General features: G+C 37.7%; 1 protein-coding gene across 4 annotated transcripts in view; it reads left to right on the forward strand.

Annotated features, from left to right (window-relative positions):
• SLC23A2 (solute carrier family 23 member 2) overlaps positions 1-20,407 on the forward strand; it is a 113,703-nt gene extending 93,296 nt beyond the window's left edge. For all 4 annotated transcript variants that reach the window (XM_043983031.1, XM_043983032.1, XM_043983029.1 and 1 more), the window contains 6 exons: positions 615-762; positions 2,343-2,448; positions 9,399-9,528; positions 10,912-11,049; positions 12,989-13,084; positions 15,059-20,407. In XM_043983031.1, coding sequence (XP_043838966.1) covers positions 615-762; positions 2,343-2,448; positions 9,399-9,528; positions 10,912-11,049; positions 12,989-13,084; positions 15,059-15,291 — 851 coding nt within the window. In that variant the 3' untranslated portion in view covers positions 15,292-20,407. The remainder of the gene's footprint in view (positions 1-614; positions 763-2,342; positions 2,449-9,398; positions 9,529-10,911; positions 11,050-12,988; positions 13,085-15,058) is intronic.
• Positions 20,408-23,617: the final 3,210 nt, after the last annotated feature.

The raw sequence follows: 23,617 nt of genomic DNA on the forward strand, positions 1-23,617 counted from the left end.
GACCCACTATTTATCCTTGATGCTTAGCCATACTGACAACTTCACCTGCTCTATCGTTGTTACTTCTTTTTAGTCACTCTGCGATCAATAGAAATTTCAGTCGATCTCTAGGGGTATACCTTTGAGTCTCCCTCTTAAGTACAGAGACTGAGGTGGAAATGCAGAAGCAATCAGGCTTGGCTTTGTGGCACTTGCAGTCAGAGCCACAGCAGAGTAGATGCTTTGTGTACCCCCATGCAGTCTCCCTTCCCCAGCACACATATCAGTGCCTTGCAAGTAGCAGGTACTTGATGAACATATGTTGAATTAAATTGTAAAGCTTCTCTTTTGGCCAAACAGTTTATTCTTAAGTTAAAACATGCAGAGTAGTTCCAGTTATAGCCCACTTCATTTGAATTAGCAGTGGGTCCCAGGAATCTGGCTACTTGGATTAAAAATCAAATAGCTCTATAATTGTTAAACAGTTTAATGGAATGAATAACAATTTCAGTGTCCTGCCTGATTGAATAATTCTCTTTTAGCTTCACTTTATTAATAGGATCAAGCATTTTAACTTTAGCTTGCCTGTCTGAGATAGCCAATAAGAATTTCATATTTGTTTTTTTCTTTCTCAGTTCAGTGGGGACTTCCAACTGTTTCAGCTGCTGGAGTTATAGGAATGCTCAGTGCAGTGGTTGCCAGTATTATTGAATCCATCGGTGATTATTATGCCTGTGCAAGATTATCTTGTGCTCCGCCACCTCCCATTCATGCAATAAATAGGTAAGTGTCTGACAGTCAAAGGCCTTCTTTTTATAGATTCCCTGTCATTGGAGGTCTTTAAGTCAGGACTGAGTAACCAGTTGCCAGGTAGGTTACAGAAAGGTATTCTTGTTTAGGCATGGGTTGGATTAGATCAGGGCTTCTTAAACTTTTTATTTATTTTTATCTATCTATCTATTTATTATTTATTTTTAGTGAGGCAGTTGGGGTTAAGTGACTTGCCCAGGGTCACACAGCTAGTAAGTGTTAAGTGTCTGAGGCCGGATTTGAACTCAGGTACTCCTGACTCCAGGGCCGGTGCTCTATCCACTGCGCCACCTAGCTGCCTAGCTTCTTAAACTTTTTCCACTTGTGACCCCTTTTCACCAAAGAAATTTTTACATGACCCTGGTTATATAGGTATATACGTTTTGGTCATTGCGTATTCTGAAACCCTTTGCTCTTGCCAAATTTTTCACAACCCCCATATTCAGTAATGTGACCCTATATAGGGTTGTGACCCACAGTTTAAGAAGCTTTGGATTAGATGACCTCTAAGATCCTTTCCAAATCTTTGATTCTGTGATTCACCAAAAATGATATTGCCTCTTGCCTTATTTGGTAGTTTAAGGAAAGGCTGGCGGAGAACCAGTTTCATATCCTAGGTTGTATGTCATTTTGGCATGACGTACTGTTATTAATGAACATGGGTGACCCACATGAGACTGGAAACCCTCTGGAAAGAGGGTGTCGTTCCCCCCCCTTCCCCCCCCCCCCAGGTCTGTAATTTCATCATTGTACATAGTTCTTCTTAAGTAGACCAGTAACTGTTTTTTGTAACGTAGGCCCTGAGAGTTGCTTTAGACACAGAGGTTAATGAACTGCCCAGCATCACTCAGATATCATAAGTTAAAGACAGGACTTGTCCTATCCAAATTGTCCTGCCTTCAAACTTGCCCCTCTCTATTATAGCCTGCACACCCCAGTGTCTCTCAGGGCAGCCTGTGTTTCAGTTTTGCACAGGAGGATCAGGAAGACTTTAGTGACCATGAAAGTTAAATAAAAGAAAGCAATTATTTACAAAGGTGAATAAAACATCTTTTAAAAAAGTAAAAGAGGCCTTTCACATTAAACATATGATCACATAAGCCTTGTTTGTATGACTCTACTATCTTATGCCTTGTTAGACTAATTTATATTTTTTCTTTTTCCATATCTTTAATAAGGGCATTAAGAATCACTAAATTGCTTGAACTTTATTTCTTATGATTTTTAGTGCTTAAAAGATTTCTTAAAAAATATCATTGGTTTTTATAAGATTAAAATTTAGTATATTCTTCCAGAAGTGATTAGACTCCAGTTCTTTCTGTCAGCTACATATTTTCTATTACCCTTCATTCTGAATTTTATATATATCTTGAAAATTGGATTTCTTTTCTAGCTACAACCTACGTTAAAATACTTTTGATGTAGAGGAATTTTCAGTTTGCCTCTAACATAAAATTTTAATCATTTGTATACAGTGTTTTTTGTTCTAGGGTTTCAGAATATTTTGCCTCTAAAATGAGTCTGTTTCTCTTTGTCTCTCCTTTGCATTGTAGGGGGATTTTCATTGAGGGGCTATCCTGTGTTCTAGATGGTGTGTTTGGAACTGGGAATGGCTCCACTTCATCAAGTCCCAATATCGGAGTTTTAGGAATAACTAAGGTACAAATCTTTCTCTATTTAATGTATTTTGTTACCATCTTCTCCCTGAACATTTTGAATTCTGAAAGTCTGAATTCTCTAGTATCTATATTTTTCTTAATGTGTTTTGAAGTAGGACTGAGAAAATTATCCTTAGCTTGCCTTTAGGAGAAAAAGGATCTAATGCCTTTTTGAATTCTTATTAAAGATCTAGCAGAGGCATGGGAATGCCTTATAATATACCCTTTATTATAATGTACTACCAGAAAAATTCCATAAGAAACCTCTTCTGAAAATGCTTATCTTCTACACTATTATAATTCATTCCTAGGAAAAGACCGTTTTACCCTAAATGCAGTAGGACAAATAGATGCTATTCACTATGGTGCTTTTTGTTTACCATTTGCTTTTATAAACTGAGTGTTCATGGTTTCCTAGAATCTAGAGCAGGATATGATCTTAAATGTTACCTAAACTCTAATCCAAAGTTGTCATTTTACACCTTGGAAAGCTGAAGCCCAAGAAGGCACACTGACATGCCTTTAAGAGCTTAGAAAATTCTATGATTCTGTGATCAGACTTGAATTCATGTCTTCTAGCTCCATACCCAGTCCTTTTTTTTAACCCACATAATTCTGCCTGGCTACACCTTGTATAAGAAGAGATTTTTATCAGTAGTTTTCCACACAAATTCCATGAGTTGATAGTTTATTTTTAGGTCTTTGGGATGATATGGGGATCATCGATGCCAATAATAATTTTCCATCGTAGTCAGCATCCAGATTCATCATTTTTAGGCTGTTACAGCTAGAAGGAACCTTAGAGATCATCTAGCCCAACCCCCTCATTTTACAAATGATTTCTTTGGGGAAGAGAAATTTTAATTGGGTCATTCTTTATGACCTGTGGAAGCATGGGTAGATATAAAAATGAACCGAAGATTGGATTCACTGGAGAACTGTATACTTGGAGCCATTTTGTAATTAAACATCCTGTCTTGGCCACTAAATAATTCTGATTTTTGGGTAAGTCATTTCACTTTTCTGGCCTTCAGTTTACTCAGCTAATGAGCCTTTAAGACCTCTTTCAACTCCTGTAATTCTGTAATCAGTAGATATAGCATTTAAAATATCACAAAAGTATTTGTGATGTTGTTAGTGTAGGTTCATTAGAGCCAATAATCTATATCAGAGATTTTGGAGGGGGGTGCAGGGCAATAAGGGTTAAGTGACTTGCCCAGGGTCACACAGCTAGTAATTGTCCAGTGTCTGAGACCAGATTTGAACTCAGGTCCTCCTGAATTCAGGGCCAGTGCCTTATCCACTGCGCCACCCAGATGCCCCTATATCAGAGATTATTAACCTGGGGTCTCTGAACTTTTCTTTTTTTAGGCATTTTGGTAAGTGTCATTCAACACAGTTTCCTTTGTGATCCTATGTATTTTATTTTATGCATTTAAAAACATTATTTTTAGTCTTCACTAGAGTGCCAAAAGGTTAATAGTTCCCATTTCTATTCCTGAGCAGATAATATTTATGAGGCTCTCTGGCCAAAACAATTATGAGGGAGCTCAGAGGCTATCAAGTCCAACCTGTACCCGTAGAGGAATTGCCCTTAGGAAATAGCCAACAAGCAATCCACACAGCCTTTGCTTGAAAACGTCTAGTGATGGGCAGCCCACTCTCTTCCAAGGCTTCCATTCCATTTTTAATAGTTCTTGTCACTCTGTTGCCAACCTTATGATCACTGGCCTCTCTGTACTTAACCAAGCTGATCCTATGATAAGAGGCATTCGATCCATTTCTAGAATCATTCTCTCAGCTTTTCCAGCTGAGGACCTCAAAGACACAGCCTTTGAGATTCCTTCACAAGAGGAGTGAAGCTGAGAAGGTACCATAAAATAAACATCAGTAATACTTGTTTGCAATTCAGGGTAATTGAGAGAGCAAAGAATAGATAATGCTGTTGGACAGGATTCTGTAGTACGTAGTGCTGCACATCTGATTTCTTTACTGGTTTTTTAGCAGATTGGTGGGGGGGAGGAATCATTTCCATAAAACTATTTAGATAGCCCCATCTGCTGACTCTTTCTCTTCTTTTTTTGAACTTGTTACAAACTATTACAGCAGTAATTGAGAGAAAAATTTTATGGTACTGGAGATATTTTTAAAATCAACTTTTTGGTATTGTTGTTAAGTGTGTGCAAGAAACAAAAACCTTGAAAATCAGAGAGTAGAGATTTTTGATGTGATATGATGTAGCTCCAAGAGGAAGGTTCCCATTAATTGGAAACTACCATGCAAATGATGTGGATTTTAGGCTATCACCTACTAAGCAGTATTTCAGTAGGCAATTAATGATAAGTTATGCACCTAGGAATATTGTTGATAGGTGGGAGGGAGACTTGGGCAGAGCAATTTTAACAAGGTAGCCTCCTTTCAACATGGTGCCTCAGTTTTTACCCATGCAGTCATTCAACACCCCCTTTAAAACTGTGCCTTGTAACTTAACCAGTACTGTTGAAGTGCATAACCAGTACTCATTAATATTACAAAAGACTTCATTCTTAAATGTTACTGAGGGAGTGTAGGTATAATTATCTTCATTAAAATTTTGAATTGCTTGAAATTGCAACATGAATTGTACCAGTTTATTACTGAAAAGGCATCATGCCAGCTCTGTTTAACGAGCTAATTGATACCTCTTCTGAGTACCTTTGGACACTAGCCCACTCTTACCAGTGGCACTGTTTCAGGAAACGGTTTTGCATTTCCCTGACTCACATTACTGATGATACTTGAAGAAGAAGATTATCCCTCTGAGAAGCCTCTCAAATTTGATGTTAGAATTTTTGCTGAAATCCTCAAAAGCAGACTTTTTCACATATGTTAGGCCTAAATGTATATATCAGATAGTAAACAAAATTTCTAGGTCATTGAAAAATTGGAGGGTAGAGGTGGGATTATGGAATTTTTGTGAAGTATTCCTCTCTCTCACTCAATGTATGTCAAACACGGTGCTTGACACCAGAAGATACACACAGAAAATCAATACAGTGCCTGCTTTCAAGAAACTTATATTCTACTGGAACATATTGATGGATGAGTAAATACAGGATACTGTATATAAAAATAACTAAAAGATTATTTCATCAGGGGAATAGAGGTTGGGGGTGGGAGTTGGTCTTAAGAAGGGACTGAGTTTGTTGCCCGATCTGGCAAAGTCTCTTAACCATTCTGAGCCTCAGTTTCCTAATCTGTAAAATTATAGATATTACTAACATCTACTTCATAGGATGTGAAGATCAATTGGATAATGTCTATAAAATGCTTTGCAAAACTTAAATGTATTACATGATTGTCACATTGTTGTCCAATTCCTCTGTTTTTATAAACACCCTGAAAAGGTGTCTGTGCTTGTTTCTACTTTTTCTAATCTCATTCACTTCTCAGCCCCCTCCAGTTTGGTTTTCAGCTACATCATTCATTTGAAACTGCTCTCTCAACTGTTACCAGTGATGTTTAATATTTTTTACAATTATTGATATTTTTGTTTTTATATCATCTTTATTAAATCTTTCTCATGCTTCTCTGAGTCCTTCATAGTCATACTTTCTTATAGAGCAGTGATATTCCATTACATTCATGTACTGTCACTTATTTAGTCATTCCCCAATTGATGGAAATCTGCTTTTTTCTCTCTTACTTCTTTGCCAACACAGATGGTCCAGTGAATATTTTGGTCCATTGATAATTTCATTGCCAGATTCAATGGCCTTTCTTCTTTATGCTTGTAGCATAAAGCACTGTTGACCACCCTTTCTCATATCTGTTTTTGTTTGTTTTTGTGACATTGCTCTGTCTTGATTCTCCTGCCTATATAATGAATCCTGTAAATAATTGGGGTGTGTGTGTGTGTGTGTGTGTAGTTTCTCTCCAGTGCAGCATCACCAGCTGCCTACTGAACTTTTCACATTGGCTATCTTGTATATATCTCAAACTCAACATGTCCAGAAGAGCATGTTATTTTTCTCTCTGGACTTACCCACTCTTTGGACCCTCTTATATGAGGGTAGTCTTGTTTACCCTTTCCACCCTCCAAGCTTTGAGTGCCTCCCTTCCAAAATTACCTTGGTTTATTTAGTATATTTTACATATAGTTATAGATTCATATGTTGCCTTTCTTGATAGGCTATAAACTCCTTGAAGGTGGGAACTATTCAATTTTGCCTTTGTATCCTCACTTCTTAGTGTAGTTCCTAAGAACATAGCAGGTGCCTAATAAATGCTTGTTCATTGATTTTAAGTATTTTAAGCTTCTGTTACTTATTTCATCAAGAAATGGAAAAACCTTACAACATTTCCTAAAGTCTTTTAGTTGATCCTAGAGGCACTTCTAGGAAACTAACATTCCTTTTATAGGGCCCTTCTAACTATATTCAGATTTAATTTCTCATTTTCTACAAACAGATGATGAACAGAATGGCTTTTACATTCACCCTTATAGTAATACAACAAAATACTTTCTCCATAGTTAGGCATAGCTGTTTAAAACTTTATCATTGGAAATACAGTCATGATCTTTCCCATGGAACCAAGCAATAGAAGGAAGTTAAAGGCATACAGGTCAGCAAAGAAGAGATAAAACTATCCTTATCTGGTGGTGACATAGTAATTTGCTTAGAAATTTCAAGGGTGTTAGCAAATAAACCAGCTTAGACAATGTCAGTAGAGTTGTGGACTGCAGAATAAACTCACAAGAATTAATATCACAGCTAGGTCCTAATTAGTGTGAGTAATGAATCCTGTAAAGTAGTTAAGTGTATTTGAATTAACACCATCAACGTTATAATTACGTAAAAAATATGGTCATTGGTTCCAGCCTAATGGATATATGCTGTGAAAATTTGAATAATGCAACTACTTTATGGTATTGGTTATTTACACTAATCAAGACCTAGCTACGTTTCAGTATAGCAAAACCAAATCCAGGATACAGTAACAGGAAAGTCAGCCCTGTTTTAAAATAACTACAAAATAGATAAGATTTCTGGAAGTCATTCTACCAAAGCAGTCAGTACCTATATAAATACAGTTAGAAAATTTTCGTTAAACAAATAAGGAAGAACTTAAGTAAAACTAGAGGAGTATTCTATGCTCATGGTTAGGCAGTGCCAGGGTAAGAAATGGTAATGTACAGATTTAGTCCTTTGCCATTAAGATTACTAGCGGGGGGGGGGGGGGGCAGCTAGGTGGCGCAGTGGCTAAAGCACCAGCCCTGGATTCAGAAGTACCTGAGTTCAAATCCGGCCTCAGACACTTGACACTTACTAGCTGTGTGACCCTGGGCAAGTCACTTAACCCCCATTGCCCCACAAAACAAAGCAAAAAAAAAAAAAAAAGATTACTAGCCAGATACTTTATAGAGTCAGACAAAATAACAAAATTCATTTGGAAGAAAAAAAGGTCTAGATTATCAAAGAGAGTAATAAAAAATGGTAAGAATGAAGGGGACTGGGGGCAGCTGGGTGGTGCAGTGGATAAAGCACCAGCCCAGAATTCAGGAGGACCTGAGTTCAAATCTGGCCGTAGATGTTTGACACTAAACTAGCTGTGTGACCTTGGGCAAGTCACTTAACCCTCATTGCCCTGCAATAAAATAAAAAAAAATTAATTTTAAAAAAAGAATGAAAGGGATTAATAAACACTTCTACACCTCAAATTATTATAAAAATGATCATCATTTGGTACTGATTAGAAAAATAGATAAGTAGGACAGACTATAAAAGAAAAATCTGAAATAATCAGATTCAGTAGCTGAAAATAAATTACCTAGCAAAGTACTACCTATTTGACAAAAGTTGATGGGTAAGGTAGCCCTATTTATTCTCTGGTTAGGCTTGTCAGGTAACAACATCTTTTAGGTATGTGTTGGTAAATGAGAATATTTTGCATTTATATAAAATAAGCTTGGCAGGCTCATTGCATAAAGAGCATCATTCCACACTTTAAGTGACTGAAATGTGAACCAAGAATTCATTGAAGGTACTAAGTAGGTGGGCTTAGGAATAAACATTCTTGCCACTTGTCCTTCAAATCCTAGAAAATTATTCACATTCTTTTAGAGTACTGGGCTTTGCTTCAAACACCATGAGACCACAGAGTTTTAGAGTTAGAGAGAATATCATCTAATTTAATTTCATTTTGCAAGCTAAGAAACTGACCCTCTAGAGTGGTGGAGTGTCTTGTTCTGGTTATGCAGCTAATGACTCACAGATCCAAGATTTGCACCCTGGGGCTTTTGATTCCCAATCCAGTTTTCTGTACTCTGTAGCCTGAGATGTGGCATGTAATGGAGACAGGCAGGAAAATCTGGGTTGAACTTCCCCTTCTTAACACATACTGGCCACATGGCCTTGGGCAAGTCAGTCATTAGTCTCTCAGCATTCCAGGCAACTCTGAGACTCCCGGTTAGGAAAGGGTGTTTCCTCACCTGGGATTTCTTGATAACCAGTGAAATCATGGGTAGTATAGTTGGTAATAGTCCCTGTACCATCTTGTCTATTGTTTGAAGTAAGTGACTTAAATTTGGGAATTTAAAAAACAGTTTATACTATTTACAAACTTACAGACTTAAACATTTACAAACTTTATTTTAAATGGTATACGTTGAGGGGGGCGGCTAGGTGGCGCAGTGGATGATGCACCGGCCTTGGATTCAGGAGTACCTGAGTTCAAATCCGGCCTCAGACACTTACTAGCTGTGTGACCCTGGGCAAGTCACTTAACCCCCATTGCCTGCAAAAAAAAAAAAAATGGTATACGTTGTTAACCCTGAGGCAGAATCACTTGCTGCAGAATAGCTATTTTCCTGGTAGCTCTTTGCAACAGAATGTCTTCAAAGGAAAAATATATTGTTAGATGACAGAATTGTCCACATTTTAATTCTTGTTTTCTTATTTTGCTTCCTAGGTTGGAAGTCGTCGAGTCATTCAGTATGGTGCAGCTTTAATGCTCATGCTTGGAATGATAGGGAAATTCAGTGCATTGTTTGCATCCCTTCCAGACCCTGTGCTTGGCGCTCTCTTTTGCACACTCTTTGGTAAAAACTATGTTTGTGCTATGTCCTCTTTTCTCCTCATTCCCCTTTTCTTTCTACATTGACTAGTTTAAAACTCTTAAGGCTTCAGTGAGATTTTTAGATGACTCTTTTTCTAAAGATGGCACTGAACTACACCTTCAATATGTCTAGTCAGGGAATTTCTAAAATCACAACTTTAGAGCTGGGAAAAACTTAGACTCATTCATACGTACAGCAGGAATACTTTTGTAAAGGATAAATGCTGAAACTTCCAATTAAAAATATTCCATTTGAGACAGGCTATTTTTTTCCACAACAGGACTTGTCTTATTTAAAAAGGATTACCCAGTCATTAGAATTAATTACGTAATACATATTTTGGTATGTTTTGCAATTTCAAGATTTTCCATGTAAACTTGACGGCTTTGGATTTCTCTCTGTTGTAAAGGAACTACAGTCACTTTTTATTTGTCCATAATAATGGGAATGAAATCTGGCATATATCATCAATCCCAAAGTTCTTAGTTCAAAAGTCATTTAGATTTGATTATATAGAGTGTGTCCAATGAGCTCAGAGAGCGAACACTTGCTCCTTCCACTCTCTTCTAAGCTTAGGTCATACATCTCCCAGCTTAGCTTGATGGGGATGGGTTGAGATGTAGAACTATGAACTGAGAAGACTTCAAATAGCCACAGATAATCTACCCAGACAATGGAATATTATTTATACTACCACATATTAATGTTGATACCTTATATCTGCACAGCAATTCACAGTTTACAAAGTTGTTTACAAATATTTTCCCACTTGAGCCTTACAGCTCTGAAGCAAAAATAGTACAAGTGGTGTTATCTGAACTTATAGATGAGAAAACTGAGGGTCAGATAGGTTAAGTGACTTACCCAAGCTCACAGACCTAGCAAATTACAAATCCAGGATACAACATCATGTTTTTAAAAGTTCACTGCTGTTTCTATTATGCAATATATGCTCATGTTGATTCCTTTAAAACAAACGTGATGATATGGTAAAAATTAGAGTCTTGGCAGCTGGTGGTTCAGGGAGCAGAGTACTGGTCCTAGAATCAGGAAGACCTGAGTTCAAATCCAGCTTCAGACATTTAGTAGCTGTGTGACCCTGGCCAGGTCCCTTAACCTTTTGTTTACCTCAGTTTCCTCAACTGTTAAATGGGGATAATAACAGCACCTAACTTAGAGTTGTGAAGATCAAATAAGATAATATTTGTGAAGTGCTGAGGACAGTGCCCGACACATAGTAGGTGTTATTTAAATGATTGTTCCCTTCGCTTCCAAATAGTGGATTGCCTTTCAAGTGATTGTTCAAAGGTGCTGCCTGGGTAGTGGGAGGTCTTAAGTCTTAGATTTGTTCATTTCTCTCCTCAGGAATGATCACCGCTGTTGGATTATCAAATCTTCAGTTCATAGATTTAAATTCTTCACGTAACCTCTTTGTCCTCGGATTTTCCATTTTCTTTGGACTTGTTCTTCCAAGTTACCTCAAGCAGAACCCACTAGTCACAGGTATTGAGAAACACTTTTATTCTCTATGGTGGTTTGAGTTGGAGCCTAGCTGTCAATCTACTTTAGATTTTAATAGGATATGTTTTGTCTATTCATGTAACACTTGCCACTGGAATGCATATTTGTCAGCAGTAACCTCTCACAGTCATAATTATCATATAAATCAAGAATCTATTTCGTTCTATATGTCTGTCTCTTCTGGAGAATGCCAAATGTAAGGCTGTCTTTTTGAACTGCTTTAAATATTTTCTAATGAATTTCTGTTTTGGCATTTCTGCTGTGTTAAGAAATATTATTTAGATTACATTCAAGCCTATTCAGTTTTTTTAATCCCTGCATTGATTCTTTGTAGTTATATTACACAAAGAAAAATCCAAAGGAAGAACAACTGTAGCAGCTACTACTATACCTTAAATTTCCTCATCTGAGAATGAGATGGTTGACTAGATGGTCTGTCATTCTTTCTAGCTCTAATACTCTGATCCTGTGGTCTCTGTGTCTACACTAACAACAATACATTAATACTCTGATGAAAAGAGATCTTTGACCTTTGTAATGTGGATATTCCCTCCAGTGATGAAAATTACAATCCAAGGGGCAGCTAGGCAGTGCAGTGGATAGAGCACCAGCCCTAGAGTCAGGAGGACCTGAGTTCAAATTTGACCTCAGACACTTAACACTTAGTAGCTGTGTGACCCTGGGCAAGTCACTTAACCCCAATTGCCTCACCAAAAAAGAAAAGAAAAGAAAAGAAAATTACAATCCATCCATGCTTCTGCCTTTATGCAATCCTGGTTCATTGTCTTTCTTCAAATATTTCATGTTGAAGAATCATCCATCCATTGTGCCAGAGGCCTTGCTCATGTTCTCTAGATGTCACATGGGTACTGCTAGAGCATACAGGCTAGCCATCAGTTATCCCTTACTTTGGCAGTATGGCTAGTCTATCTTACTTTCCAATAATATATTTCTGACAGAATCATTTACCCTGCTTCACCAACATAATTCCTAATTTATAATATATTAGAGCTTTTTCATACCCACTGTGCATCTCTTCATTGACCTTTGGGTAATATTCAACTTTATTTCTCCAGTTATAAACACATGATATGAAATATTTAAAAGGAACACACAAAATGTTTGCAATTGGAGCTTGCAGGATATACCAGGATTCTGCTTTCTCATTATTCACTTTTTTAACTTTCAAAATTTTATCTGTCCTGTTTGCCAAAGGTACCAAATATCTTTTTAATTAGATTCCTTCTTTTAAATACTAATTTACATATATGTAATTATTACATTATTTTGCATGTGACATATTGTACAATCATGTGTTATATTGTATAACTATTAAATACTGATTTATTCTCCTGCCCCCCAGCATCTCTACCTGCCCCCTGCCCCCCCCAAAAAAAACACTCCACCAGTTTTGAAGTATTTTGTTCTTTAATGGCTATGCCATTGCTTTGAACAGAAGTTGTTTAATGCACAACTAGAACTGCAAACCCCCTTTATTAGTGATTTTCTGTTGTGTGTCAATACACAATTTTAACTGGAAATCTTTTGTTGGTTGGATCATAGAGGGTCGTAGGATTCTGAGCTAATTTAATCTGGCTCCTTCATTTGCAGAGAAGAAAACTGGACCCAAAGAAGGTAGTGATTTATTCCAGATCCTTCAGAGAGTAGGAACAGAGTTTGGTTTTGGACCCACAGTCTCTTGTTCCAAATCTGCTGCTTTCTCGGCTACACTATTTTTAATATACTCGTCATATTTCTAAAATATTGTGAGCAGTATCTGATCAAATTTTTGTCTAGTTGAGAGACCTAACTTTTTGGTCTTGATGAAGTTTCTTATCATGGAATAATGCCATATAAGCCTAATTTAGGCATGTTTACTGGCTGCTACAGTAATCCCTCGATTCCTCCTTCCTTTTTCTAGGGATCACAGGAATTGATCAAGTATTAAATGTCCTTCTCACCACAGCAATGTTTGTAGGTGGATGTGTTGCTTTTGTTTTGGATAACACCATCCCAGGTAAATGCTAATATTTATTTTTATTTCATCTGCTTTTTATAATAATAATGACAAACATTTATTATATTAAATCTTTATTTTAAAATTCATTATAAATAATTTAAATAATAAATGGGATATTTATCATCATACTAAGATATTCATAATAATGAACATACTTGACAATCTGTGACACCTTAAAATTTGGTACCTATCAGTTCAAAGGTAGCCATTTGCCATGAGGTCACAACCTTTAACTTCACTTTCCAACCAACTGTTAACAGTGAGCAGAGCCTTTCTTTGGCACAGCTGTGAATCTGTGACCATTTTAATGAAGCTTTTAAGCCTTCTCTTCATTACCTTTCTCCATTCCCATTTCCCTATGGAAATCTTAGATTCCCCCTTTGGGGGCAAGGGCTAGAACTTGCAAAGAAGTAAATTTAGGTTTGCTATGTCAGGAAAGACTTACATAATCATGATATCTATACATAAGTTGAATGTGCTGCCTTGGGAGCTTACCCCTCCCTCTCTTCCTTTGAGTCCCCCTCCCCTCCCCAGTCTTTTTTCCCCCCTCAGGTCTATTTATTTAGCACAAATCCCTTTCATCTCCAAATTTTTATTAGATATTTTGAACTGAATGTTCCACAAACATCTTAAACTCAACACGTCTAAAACGAAACTCATTAACTTTCCCTTAAACTTTCCTCAAAACTTCCTTTCTACCATTTTTTGGGGAATTTAAAAAATATAAATATTTTAGTATTTCCAGTTACATTTAGAGATAGTTTTCAACATTTGTTTTTATAAGATTTCTAGTTCCAAATTTTTCTCCCTCCCTCCCCAAGACAGCAAATAATCTGGTATAGGTTATATATATGTACAATCACATTAAACATATTTCTGCATTAGTCATGTTAATGAGAAAAGAATCAGAGCAAAAGGGAAAAACCTCAAAAAAGAAAAACAACAACAAAATAGAAATAGTACGGTTCAATCTGTATCTAGATTCCACAGTTCTTTTTTTTTTTCCTGGATTTGGAGAGCATTTTCCATCATGAGTCCTTTGGAACTATCTTGGACTATTGTATTTCTGAGAAGAATCAAGTCTATCACAGTTGATCAACACATAATGTTGTTGATACTGTGTACACAATGTTCTCCTGGTTCTGCTCATCTCACTCATCATCAGTTCATGCAAGTCCTTCCAGGTTTCTCTCCCTCCCTAGTCTTTAAGACAAGCCTAATTACCTCTTGTGGCATAGGTTGGAGTAAAGATTCTTTTTCAAAGCTAGGCTAGATTAGATTACTACTGAAGTTTCTTTCAAACAAGAAGGACTTTGGTTCATTCTCATGGATTGTAACCAACTTCCCTTATTAGAAAGGATCCTATAAATACCATATAACTTTATTTAGTAATTTTTCTCACAGCAACCCTCACTTTACAGGTAAGGGAACTGAAGCTCCGATAGAGAAAGTCACACAGCTGTCTGAGAAGCAGATCAAGGAAGAGGATCCCACTTTCATTACTCTGAATCCAGAGCTCTTTCCATAGTGACACATTCTCTTAGTAATAAGTCACAGTTGTATAGTGTTTCTCACAGTAGCCCTCTGACACAGGTAACATTTTTATCCCTTATTTGGCATAAGAGGAAACCAAAGCCCAGAAAAATCAGACATTCTGTCCTCAGGTGCACCCTCTGGAATTGTCAGATCCAGTGCTTTTCAAACCCATTGCTGTCTGATTCTATATCCTTTGTTCTTTCTATCACACATCAAACATAATAGCAATTGGGCATTTATTAAGCTAGAACTTGACCAGATACTTATTCATTGCTTCAAGGGCAGTTCCAAGATTTCCTTGCTTATGAAGCACCTTTCTTTAAAGAAGAATTGTGTTCCTCTCAAATAAGGCTGTTAAATTAACATGTTTGTTTCTTTTTTTTCCCCAGTTGGGTCCTTCTTCCCATTTCATGATTCACCCTGTTTTTTTGACAGGTACTCCAGAAGAAAGAGGAATACGGAAATGGAAGAAAGGAGTTGGAAAGGGGAGTAAATCACTTGATGGCATGGAATCCTACGATTTGCCATTTGGCATGAACATTATCAAAAAATTCCGATGCTTTAGCTATTTACCCATCAGCCCAACCTTTATGGGTTACACATGGAAAGGTTTCAGGAAAAGCAGTAACTGCAGAAATTCAGATGAAGATTCAGAGGCTACTGTATAGCCTTAGTTGAAATTCTATTATCTAGTTGTAGTAAAAGATGTATTTGAAGTTCTTTACTGATTAATAAGCATTAAAATATATGTTTTGTATATCTGCATTTAAATTTTGAAACCCAGAGCCGAGACTGATTATACATAGCTTTTCTGTTGTGGGTGGTGATATTGTCTAATATAGTGTCTCGACCATCTTATTATTTAAATCCTTGATCCTGGCTCTTTTCAGGGCATCCATTGCTGGCAATGATAGCTGCGCCTGAAAATTCCCGATCCTCCTGTGGAAGAGAGATGTTTGGAATTCGTTGTGGGTTTTTTGTTCTTTTGGGGTTTTATATTTTTGTTTTATTCATTCCTCTTTCTTGGTAAATGCCTAGTACTGTTTTGGATATTGTGCTGTCTTTCATCCCAGCATTCTGAATGTTTGACTGCATGCCAAGTCATCCAAGATGCTTGTCAACAGTTTCTCTTCTTCACCTATACTTTCTGTACCCACTGCACAGGTGAATTCACACGACCTCTTCCTGGGTCCTTCAAGCAATCGTACTTACTTCCTTGGATAGCTTTTTTTTTCTTTACAATTCTTCATCTCATCTGTGCCTAAAAAAGTTTTAGGGGAAGCAAAAATTCTTTTTCTCCTGCATCATTATGACTTAATTGTCAATACAGTCATATTTTCCTTTTGCATTAGCATTTTAGTAAGCTTTCTTGAACTAGAATTATAGGATTGCCCTATGGCCCATATAGACGCACACATTTGTGAGAATCACAGATACTGTTTTGAATGAATCTGAGGGGAGGGTCATGTGTAATTTGAGTCAATATCTATTAACTGTTAACCCGCTGTCATTCATATCAAATTATTAACACTAAAGAACCTGCCCAGGAGTCTAGTTGGCAATCATTTACTACTGTATGTTTTTACTTCCCATTCCAGGCTTAGAGCAGTAGATTTTTTGGATCAGCAAAATCTTTCCTAATAGCAGAGGCACTATGTATATATAGGTAGCATCCTCATCCCCAGGATTATTGAATGGGCACAGGGTATCACCTGAGATTACCAACCTTTGGTATCTGAAAGTTTGGGCTCTCCTGTAGTGTGGATGTTCTTAGTTACCAGGCATTCATCATTGTGAAGCTCTCTTTATGTTTAATGTTCTGACTATTGCAAATTAGTTTTACATCAGTGTTTTTCATTGTGATCCGTCCAGCTCATCTCCATCATCCTCCCTTCACCCACCCACCCGCTTCATCCCCCAAAGAAAAACAGGAAAAAGAACTCAAGTTTGCAATGCCATGGAAATCACTAGGGAAGCTCAGTATAATGTGCTCTTGAGGCCAGTATGATATTTCTGTGGTTGCATTTTGTATTTCTTGATCAAATGAAGGTAGATGCCGTAACTCACTTTTTAAATTTATCTGAACTGACTACTGGGCCAGAGCATGGGAAGGCTATGGTTTTCTCCCAGTCTAGTTACTGGATCACTCAGCATTGAATGACCCCACATCTGAGTATAAATGCCTTTGCTTCTGGCTTATGGAATATCTTCATAAATGCTGTATTGCACAGCTGTGCAAGGAAGACGTTTCCAAGCCGTTTTAGCTCATGGAAACATTCAGGAGCTTGCCACTTGCGTATCCACTGGATGTCATTGAGGTAGGCCCTGCTCCTCCTTGGCAATAGATAAAGGTTAGGCTAACCATTTGAACAAAGCCTTTTTTTCTTTTTGTTACTGATCCACATCAAGTGAAAGACATGTGTTTGAATGTTGCCTTACTGCCTGCTCCCTGCTGGGCACTCTAATTGAGAACACTAAACTATTAGTAAAAATAGCCTGTTTATTTGGTTTGGAGTATTCAGCTCAGGGAAAGGTAAAGAAAGAGAAGAATCAGAAACTTAGTAACATGATTACATTTACTTACACCAAATACCGAAAGTGGTCAGTCAGCTGCTGTTTGAGCAGCTAAAAGGACCCAAAATGGATAATTTCAAGTAGTGTGCAACTCTTTTTGCAATAATTTGTTATGTCCAGTCTTGACACTCAAGTCAGAGTCAAGATTAGTTTGTTATAAAAGGAGAGAAAACACCTTTTGAGGTTGTTGGCTAAATAATCTATTTGTTTTTAACCCTTCGACTCCAGGAAACTTCAGTGAGCATTGCATTAGGACACCCTGGCTTAAGAGGCTGTGATTTGTGCCAAGATCTTATTACAGATTAAATGAAGCACATGTATTCAGACTCTCTTGTGATTTTATATGTTATAGGTTCTGGCTGTTTGGGTGTATATTAGATACAGTATTGTTTAAAAGAAAATTACCCAGTGGTTCAATTAGTCTCATCCTTTTTGTTGTATGAGACTGAGTCAAACAATATCATTCTCTGTTAAGCTGTGCTTAGTTTAACCCTGTCTGATTCCTTTGCCCTGACAAATGGAGAAAACTAAGCTAAATCGATGGTGTTTGGTAAATGTGCCTTGACACTATCTCTAGCTGTCCAGCACAGTATTGCTGCCAAATATCTCAGCAGAACAATTGAAGCTTAGCACTGTAATTCAGTAACACATCCTGCTTAACATGAATGACTTGCCTTTTTGATATGTGTGAAAGGTTTTTGTGTTGATTCAGATGCCAAACTGCTTCTGAAACCTCATTTGCAAAAGATTTGGGGGGGTGTTGTTTTCAACTCTTCCAGCACAGGAGAATCTTAACTTTGTAGCATCCGCCTGTGATGTCCTTTTACTTTAAACGAATAGAGAAGAGACATAAAGTAACTAGGCTTCCTCTGGAGAAAATTTCCCATCTTGTTGACATGTCTGGTGGGATGAATTTTAAGAGTTGCCAGATTAAGAACCCTTTTTGAACAATTTTGTGAATCAGGGACTGAAATGTGCTAAAGAGGACAATATACCAGGTCCCCAATAGGTCCATTTGTAAAGAGTTGAAAATATAACCAGAATGTGGTAGGAGTCCAGTGTCTGAATTGGACAATAATACATTTCTTGCATATTCACAGCACATAAAGTTAATCACATAGTACAGTATAGTCTCAACTGCTGGCCAATAAACTGTGGAATAAAAGATGTTAATTTGGTGCAGGGGAATAATTTGATATGTTTCTATTTCCTGTTTACAGAAATAGCTAGGTGTGAAGCTGAGGGTAATATAAGGGTGAATTAATTGTGTCTCACACTATGTGTAGTGTATGGATGTGCATGCGTGTGTGGGTGTGTGTGTGTGTGTAATAGAGCGATTTACTGAATTGCTTGTCCACTAAATCATGTATGTAGTAGAAAGTATGTAAAAGGTCTGACATGTTCAGAATGAAAAATGTGTCCTAACTCCTGATTCATGGCAGAAATATTCACTTTCTTTACCATAGTCATAGAATTGGAAACTCACCCTGGATTTCTCTAACTTACCAGCAGTATAACTGAGAATCATATTCAGAATTAATCAATACACTAAAATTAAGGTTTTTATTTCAAGGAACCCACAGATTTCAGTTTTGTAGCAAATTACCTGTGATTGACTATATTAAATGCACCAGGTCATGTTGAGTGACTAGTGAACAGAGAGAAACAGTCATGATCTCTGACTTTTCCTGTCTCCGTGCGTGACCAGATACACAGAATTTGCTTTGTACCTTTAAATACTGACTTTAAATACAACAGCTTGGTTTGTACATGAATATGGCAGTATTTCCATATATTAAAATAACATTTCCACCCAGGATAATGGTCACAGGTTTCCAGGGAGGGAGTGATATGATTTTCATGACAATGTCATGTGATAATAGAATTTCTCCATTGATGAACCTCTAGTAGTTGTGTATACTTTATTTACCCACGCTTCTGTTTTATAACAAAGAGCTGAAGTTATTTCTTTTATTCATGTCCCTGCTGTAATATCGGTCCTAGGAAATTAGAGTGAACATTTGCAGATGTAATCCTCTGTGCTTTTATGTGCCACAAGAGTGGTTAAACCAGATGCATCAGTCAAAGAACAACCAGCTGTGGCAATATCTTTATACCTAGAGTTTCAGGGTTTAGGGGAGAGAGAACACTCAGCAGGTTAAATTGAGTTGTGGTGTAAAGGGGACTGCAGATTAACAATGACTGACATAGCTAGCTTCAAAATAGCTTAACCATTAGATGTTGGACGGACAGTTCACATCCCTTTGTGCTACGATGCACATAATTCATATATTAATGTACAGCGTATAATGCCCTAACACAAATGCAATGCTCCAATGGAGTGGCCTTCTTCAGTTCCATAGATGAGAAACAAGGCAACTCTCTCCCTTAGTCAGAGACGTAATTGAAATAGTGACCAATGGTTTGATTCCCACATGCTGCATATATCATAGTATTTCCTGTTGTGGCTTTTAAGAGAATCAGACATCTCCTACATCACCATACAGTCTGCCAGTCATTAGCAGTATTGCGAGAAGGCCGTACACTTGTTTGCTTCTGCCGAAGGATCCATCCATCTAGCTTTGTGCTGGGCTGCTTTTTGTATTGAGGAGTCCATTTTTAGCAGCATCCAAAAACATTCCTGTCTTGTTAGGTTGGTTGTGACTGTGCTTTGTCATCGGTATATATTATCACTATCAAACGTGCTTAGATTGCTGTTTGTATTTTTCAGGCACTTAGGACATCTCAACCAGTGTTGCCATCTTGCTGATAATTCAAATTATTGTATTTTTTGTTGGTTCAGAACAACCTTTGACATATTAACAGACTGGATGTTCTTAAAACAGTGGGGATGCCTATATTTTCCATGAGTTTTGTGGCTGAATTTGGCTGTAAACCTTTCTGGGTTTTTTTGGTGTTTTATGGGGCGGGGGGAGGAATTGTTTTTATTTTTCTCTTGTTTGTCTTTATTATTTTGCATACCAAGGGTTTGGTTTTTTTTTGGGGGGGGAGGGTTTGAGATGTGTAATTCTTTTATGGAGTTTTTAAAAGATTTCATATTGTTTTTCTAACATGGCTTCATTAAACGTTTAAATATTTAAAAATATGTAATATTTGGACCAGATGTTGTGAATAAATAGTAGAGATAAAGCTATTTTATTCTGTATTTTTAAAGCTGTTCAGTATAAATAAAAGCTGACTTAGATGCAATCCTGTGTTCCTGTGTCATCATCTTTGACCAGAAAACTATATTCTTAAAGTGAGTACCAACCATTTAATCCAGTTGAAAGGCTCATGTAGCTTGTGAGTGGTAGGAGGATGAAGGTGTCATTGACACCCAAAGACCCCAAAGTGTCTCATTGACATGTTCAAATTATAAGGAATAATTGATATTATTTACCTCCCTGTCTCACTTTTGTTCTGTAAAGGAATGGGGGGGTGGGGAAGGGCTGAAAACTTGAAGTAACCAACTTGTTTGTCCTTCATTGTAGAAGAGGACCATGACATCAGGGTGATGTCATGACTTGCGCTTAATTGGATTTAAGTAAGGGAGAGCTGTGCAAGGTCATCAACCTAATTCTCTCCTCCAAAGCCATCTGGATCCAGTGACAAGATATAGATCAGAACAACTAGAGATGGCCCCAGATGTTTAAGGTAAATGGGGTTAAGTGACTTTCCCAGGGTCACACAGCTAGCAAGTGTCTGAGGTAAGATTTGAACTCAGGTCTTCCCAACTTCAGGGTCAGTGCTCTATCCATTGCACCACCTAGCCGTTCAGCAACCAATTTAATTATAGGTCAGTCTCTCAAAAGTGGAGGGAAGAGGAACCTGTCTTTCCAGGTAGACTGTGCCTTGACTCCAAGGGATTAATCCATTGATGGATAGGAAGATAGGTTGTACTCCACTCTTGCTGAAAGAGCTTATCTAGGGGCTTGTCTCCAAACCACCCTTATCTTCCAACAGTCCACCATTCTTGATCTTTTCCTCTGCTTTTCAAACTCCCAATTTCCCCCTTTTTAAGGTGAAAGCCCCTTTGGTAATTGTAAACCTGAACTCATTACCCACAGTGGCAATACATGTGCCTTTGGAAAAATTCCCTTAGCTCCTCAGATCACCACAGGACATACCTTTTTAGTATGTAGTAAAACTGAATGATACTTCGACTCAAGTCAAAGGATAAGTAGGCATCAATGGATTGTGATTTAGATCACAGATTAGCTTTATGTTATTTTTTCCCTGAACCCACCCATCTTTCAAACTTCCCTATTTCTACTGAGAGCACCACTCTCCTAGTCACCCTTGTTTTTCCTGACCTCAAATGTCTTCTTCACTTCATCATCTTTACCCCATATCTACATGTCCAACCAGTGACCACATCTGTCCCTTTGTCTCTACTCATACAATCACCACCTTAGTTGATGTCTTTACCTTTCACCTGGATTATTGCACTTGTCTTCTAATTGGCCTCCCTACCTCAAGTTTGTTTCCTTTTATCCATCCTCCAGATAGCTGTGAGAATCATTTCCCTAAAGTTCAGGCCTGACCATACCACTCCTCTAATTCAAATGTCAATGACTTCCTTTTGATTCTAGGACCAAATATTTAATCTTTATCCTTTTTTTTTAATATCTTATAGATACCTTGCAAAATACATAATTGTAAGTATGGTAATAGGCATCTGTAATGTATAAGTGAGCCAATAATACACATTAGGTATTACATGCTCAAAATTTTTGCTTAACTAGTAAGGGTCCATAATCAAAAGTATTTTAAGAGGAAAACATTTAAGGGGGCAGCTAGGTGACACAGTGGATAAAGCACCAGCCCTGAATTCAGGAGGACCTGAGTTTAAATCTGGCCTCAGACACTTGACACTTACTAGCTGTGTGACCCTGGGCAAGTCACTTAACCCCCATTGCCCTACCACCCCCCAAAGAGCAAAACATAACCAAGAATAGTAATGAGGAGCATCACAATTTTCTGAACAACTTCATCCTGCTTTCTCTGGAAAGTAATTCGGTAACCAAGCCCCTTCCTACTCCCTATTCCAATAGAGAAAGCTTGGGCAAATTCTTTATAACCAGAATGAGGGGTTTAAGAACCTTCAGTACATTCTGATTTAGCCTCTACCCATTCTTCACTCAATTTCTGTGAAGCTTCCAGCTTGGATTGCCTCAAGATCTACTTATTACTGTTCAAGTACTGGCTCTGTCCTGCATAGCCATATATCTACAGATACTTTGATTGTAATCTTCCATATTATAATTCCCCTTTCAGTCTCCGTGCAATGAACCTGTGCCACAACTCATGCCTTTGTTGTCTTTCCTCTAACTTCTTTTTTTTCTTTTTTTCTTTGTGTGTGAGGCAATTGGGGTTAAGTGATTTGCCCAGGGTAACACAGCTTGTAAGTGTTAAGTGTCTGAGGTCGGATGTGAAGTCAGGTCCTCCTGAATCCAGGGCCAGTGCTCTATCCACTGCGCCATCTAGCTGCCCCTTAAGTGTAAGTTCTTAATAAGTATGTGTTTAATCATTCCTGTAAAAGTGTGATCCCACTGGACATTTGGGCCCAAGGTACTGGCTTGTTATCAAGTTGACACTATATATGACTTGAAAAAATGTGGATGAATAATCAGGTCAGAAGGGACCTGGCAGCCTTGTGGGTCACGGATGAGATAAAGAGTAGTTATTCCCAAATTGTGTTTAACTTACTGCTTTGAATAGGGGGCAGCTAGGTGGCACAGTGGATAAAGCACTAGCCCTGGATTCAGGAGGACCTGAGTTCAAATCCATCTTGAGACACTTGACACTTACTAGCTGTGTGACCTTGGGCAAGTCACTTAACCCTCATTGCCCAAAAAGAAAAAATAAAATAAAATTGAATGGGTTCACAAAATATTCATAAGGTTTGGTTGGATGGCTGTTGAGAAAAAGTTGAGTCTGGAGGAATGAATGTCAAAGCTGCTCCAGTGGTACTGAAAGAACATGGCTCTAAATTTACCGCTAGAACACAATGTTTTGCATGCAGAAAGCGTTTTATAAACATTCAGGGAACTGTTGCATACAAGGAAATGGGCATTAACTTGGATAGCCGGGAGAAGTTAGGAAGAGTTAAAGATAGTAATTTTAGTGAATGTGAGAGTAGAAGTTTCGTAGCAAATGTTAAGTGTGCTACTATTCCCAACCCTCCAAAATGTATTCTTTATAAGTGTAATGTGGCTGTAGAAGATGTAGTCATAGCCCTCCAGATATGGAAGGCTTAGAGCTAATAGCTAGTATTTCATAGTGCTTTAAGGTTTGCAAAGCATTTTAAAAATATACAACAACGGGGCAGCTAGGTGGCGCAGTGGTTAAAGCACCGGCCCTGGATTCAGGAGGACCTGAGTTCAAATCCGGATTCAGACACTTGACACTTACTAGCTG

Source organism: Dromiciops gliroides, chromosome 2 (genome assembly GCF_019393635.1).
Source record: "Dromiciops gliroides isolate mDroGli1 chromosome 2, mDroGli1.pri, whole genome shotgun sequence".
Classification (NCBI taxonomy): domain Eukaryota; kingdom Metazoa; phylum Chordata; class Mammalia; order Microbiotheria; family Microbiotheriidae; genus Dromiciops; species Dromiciops gliroides.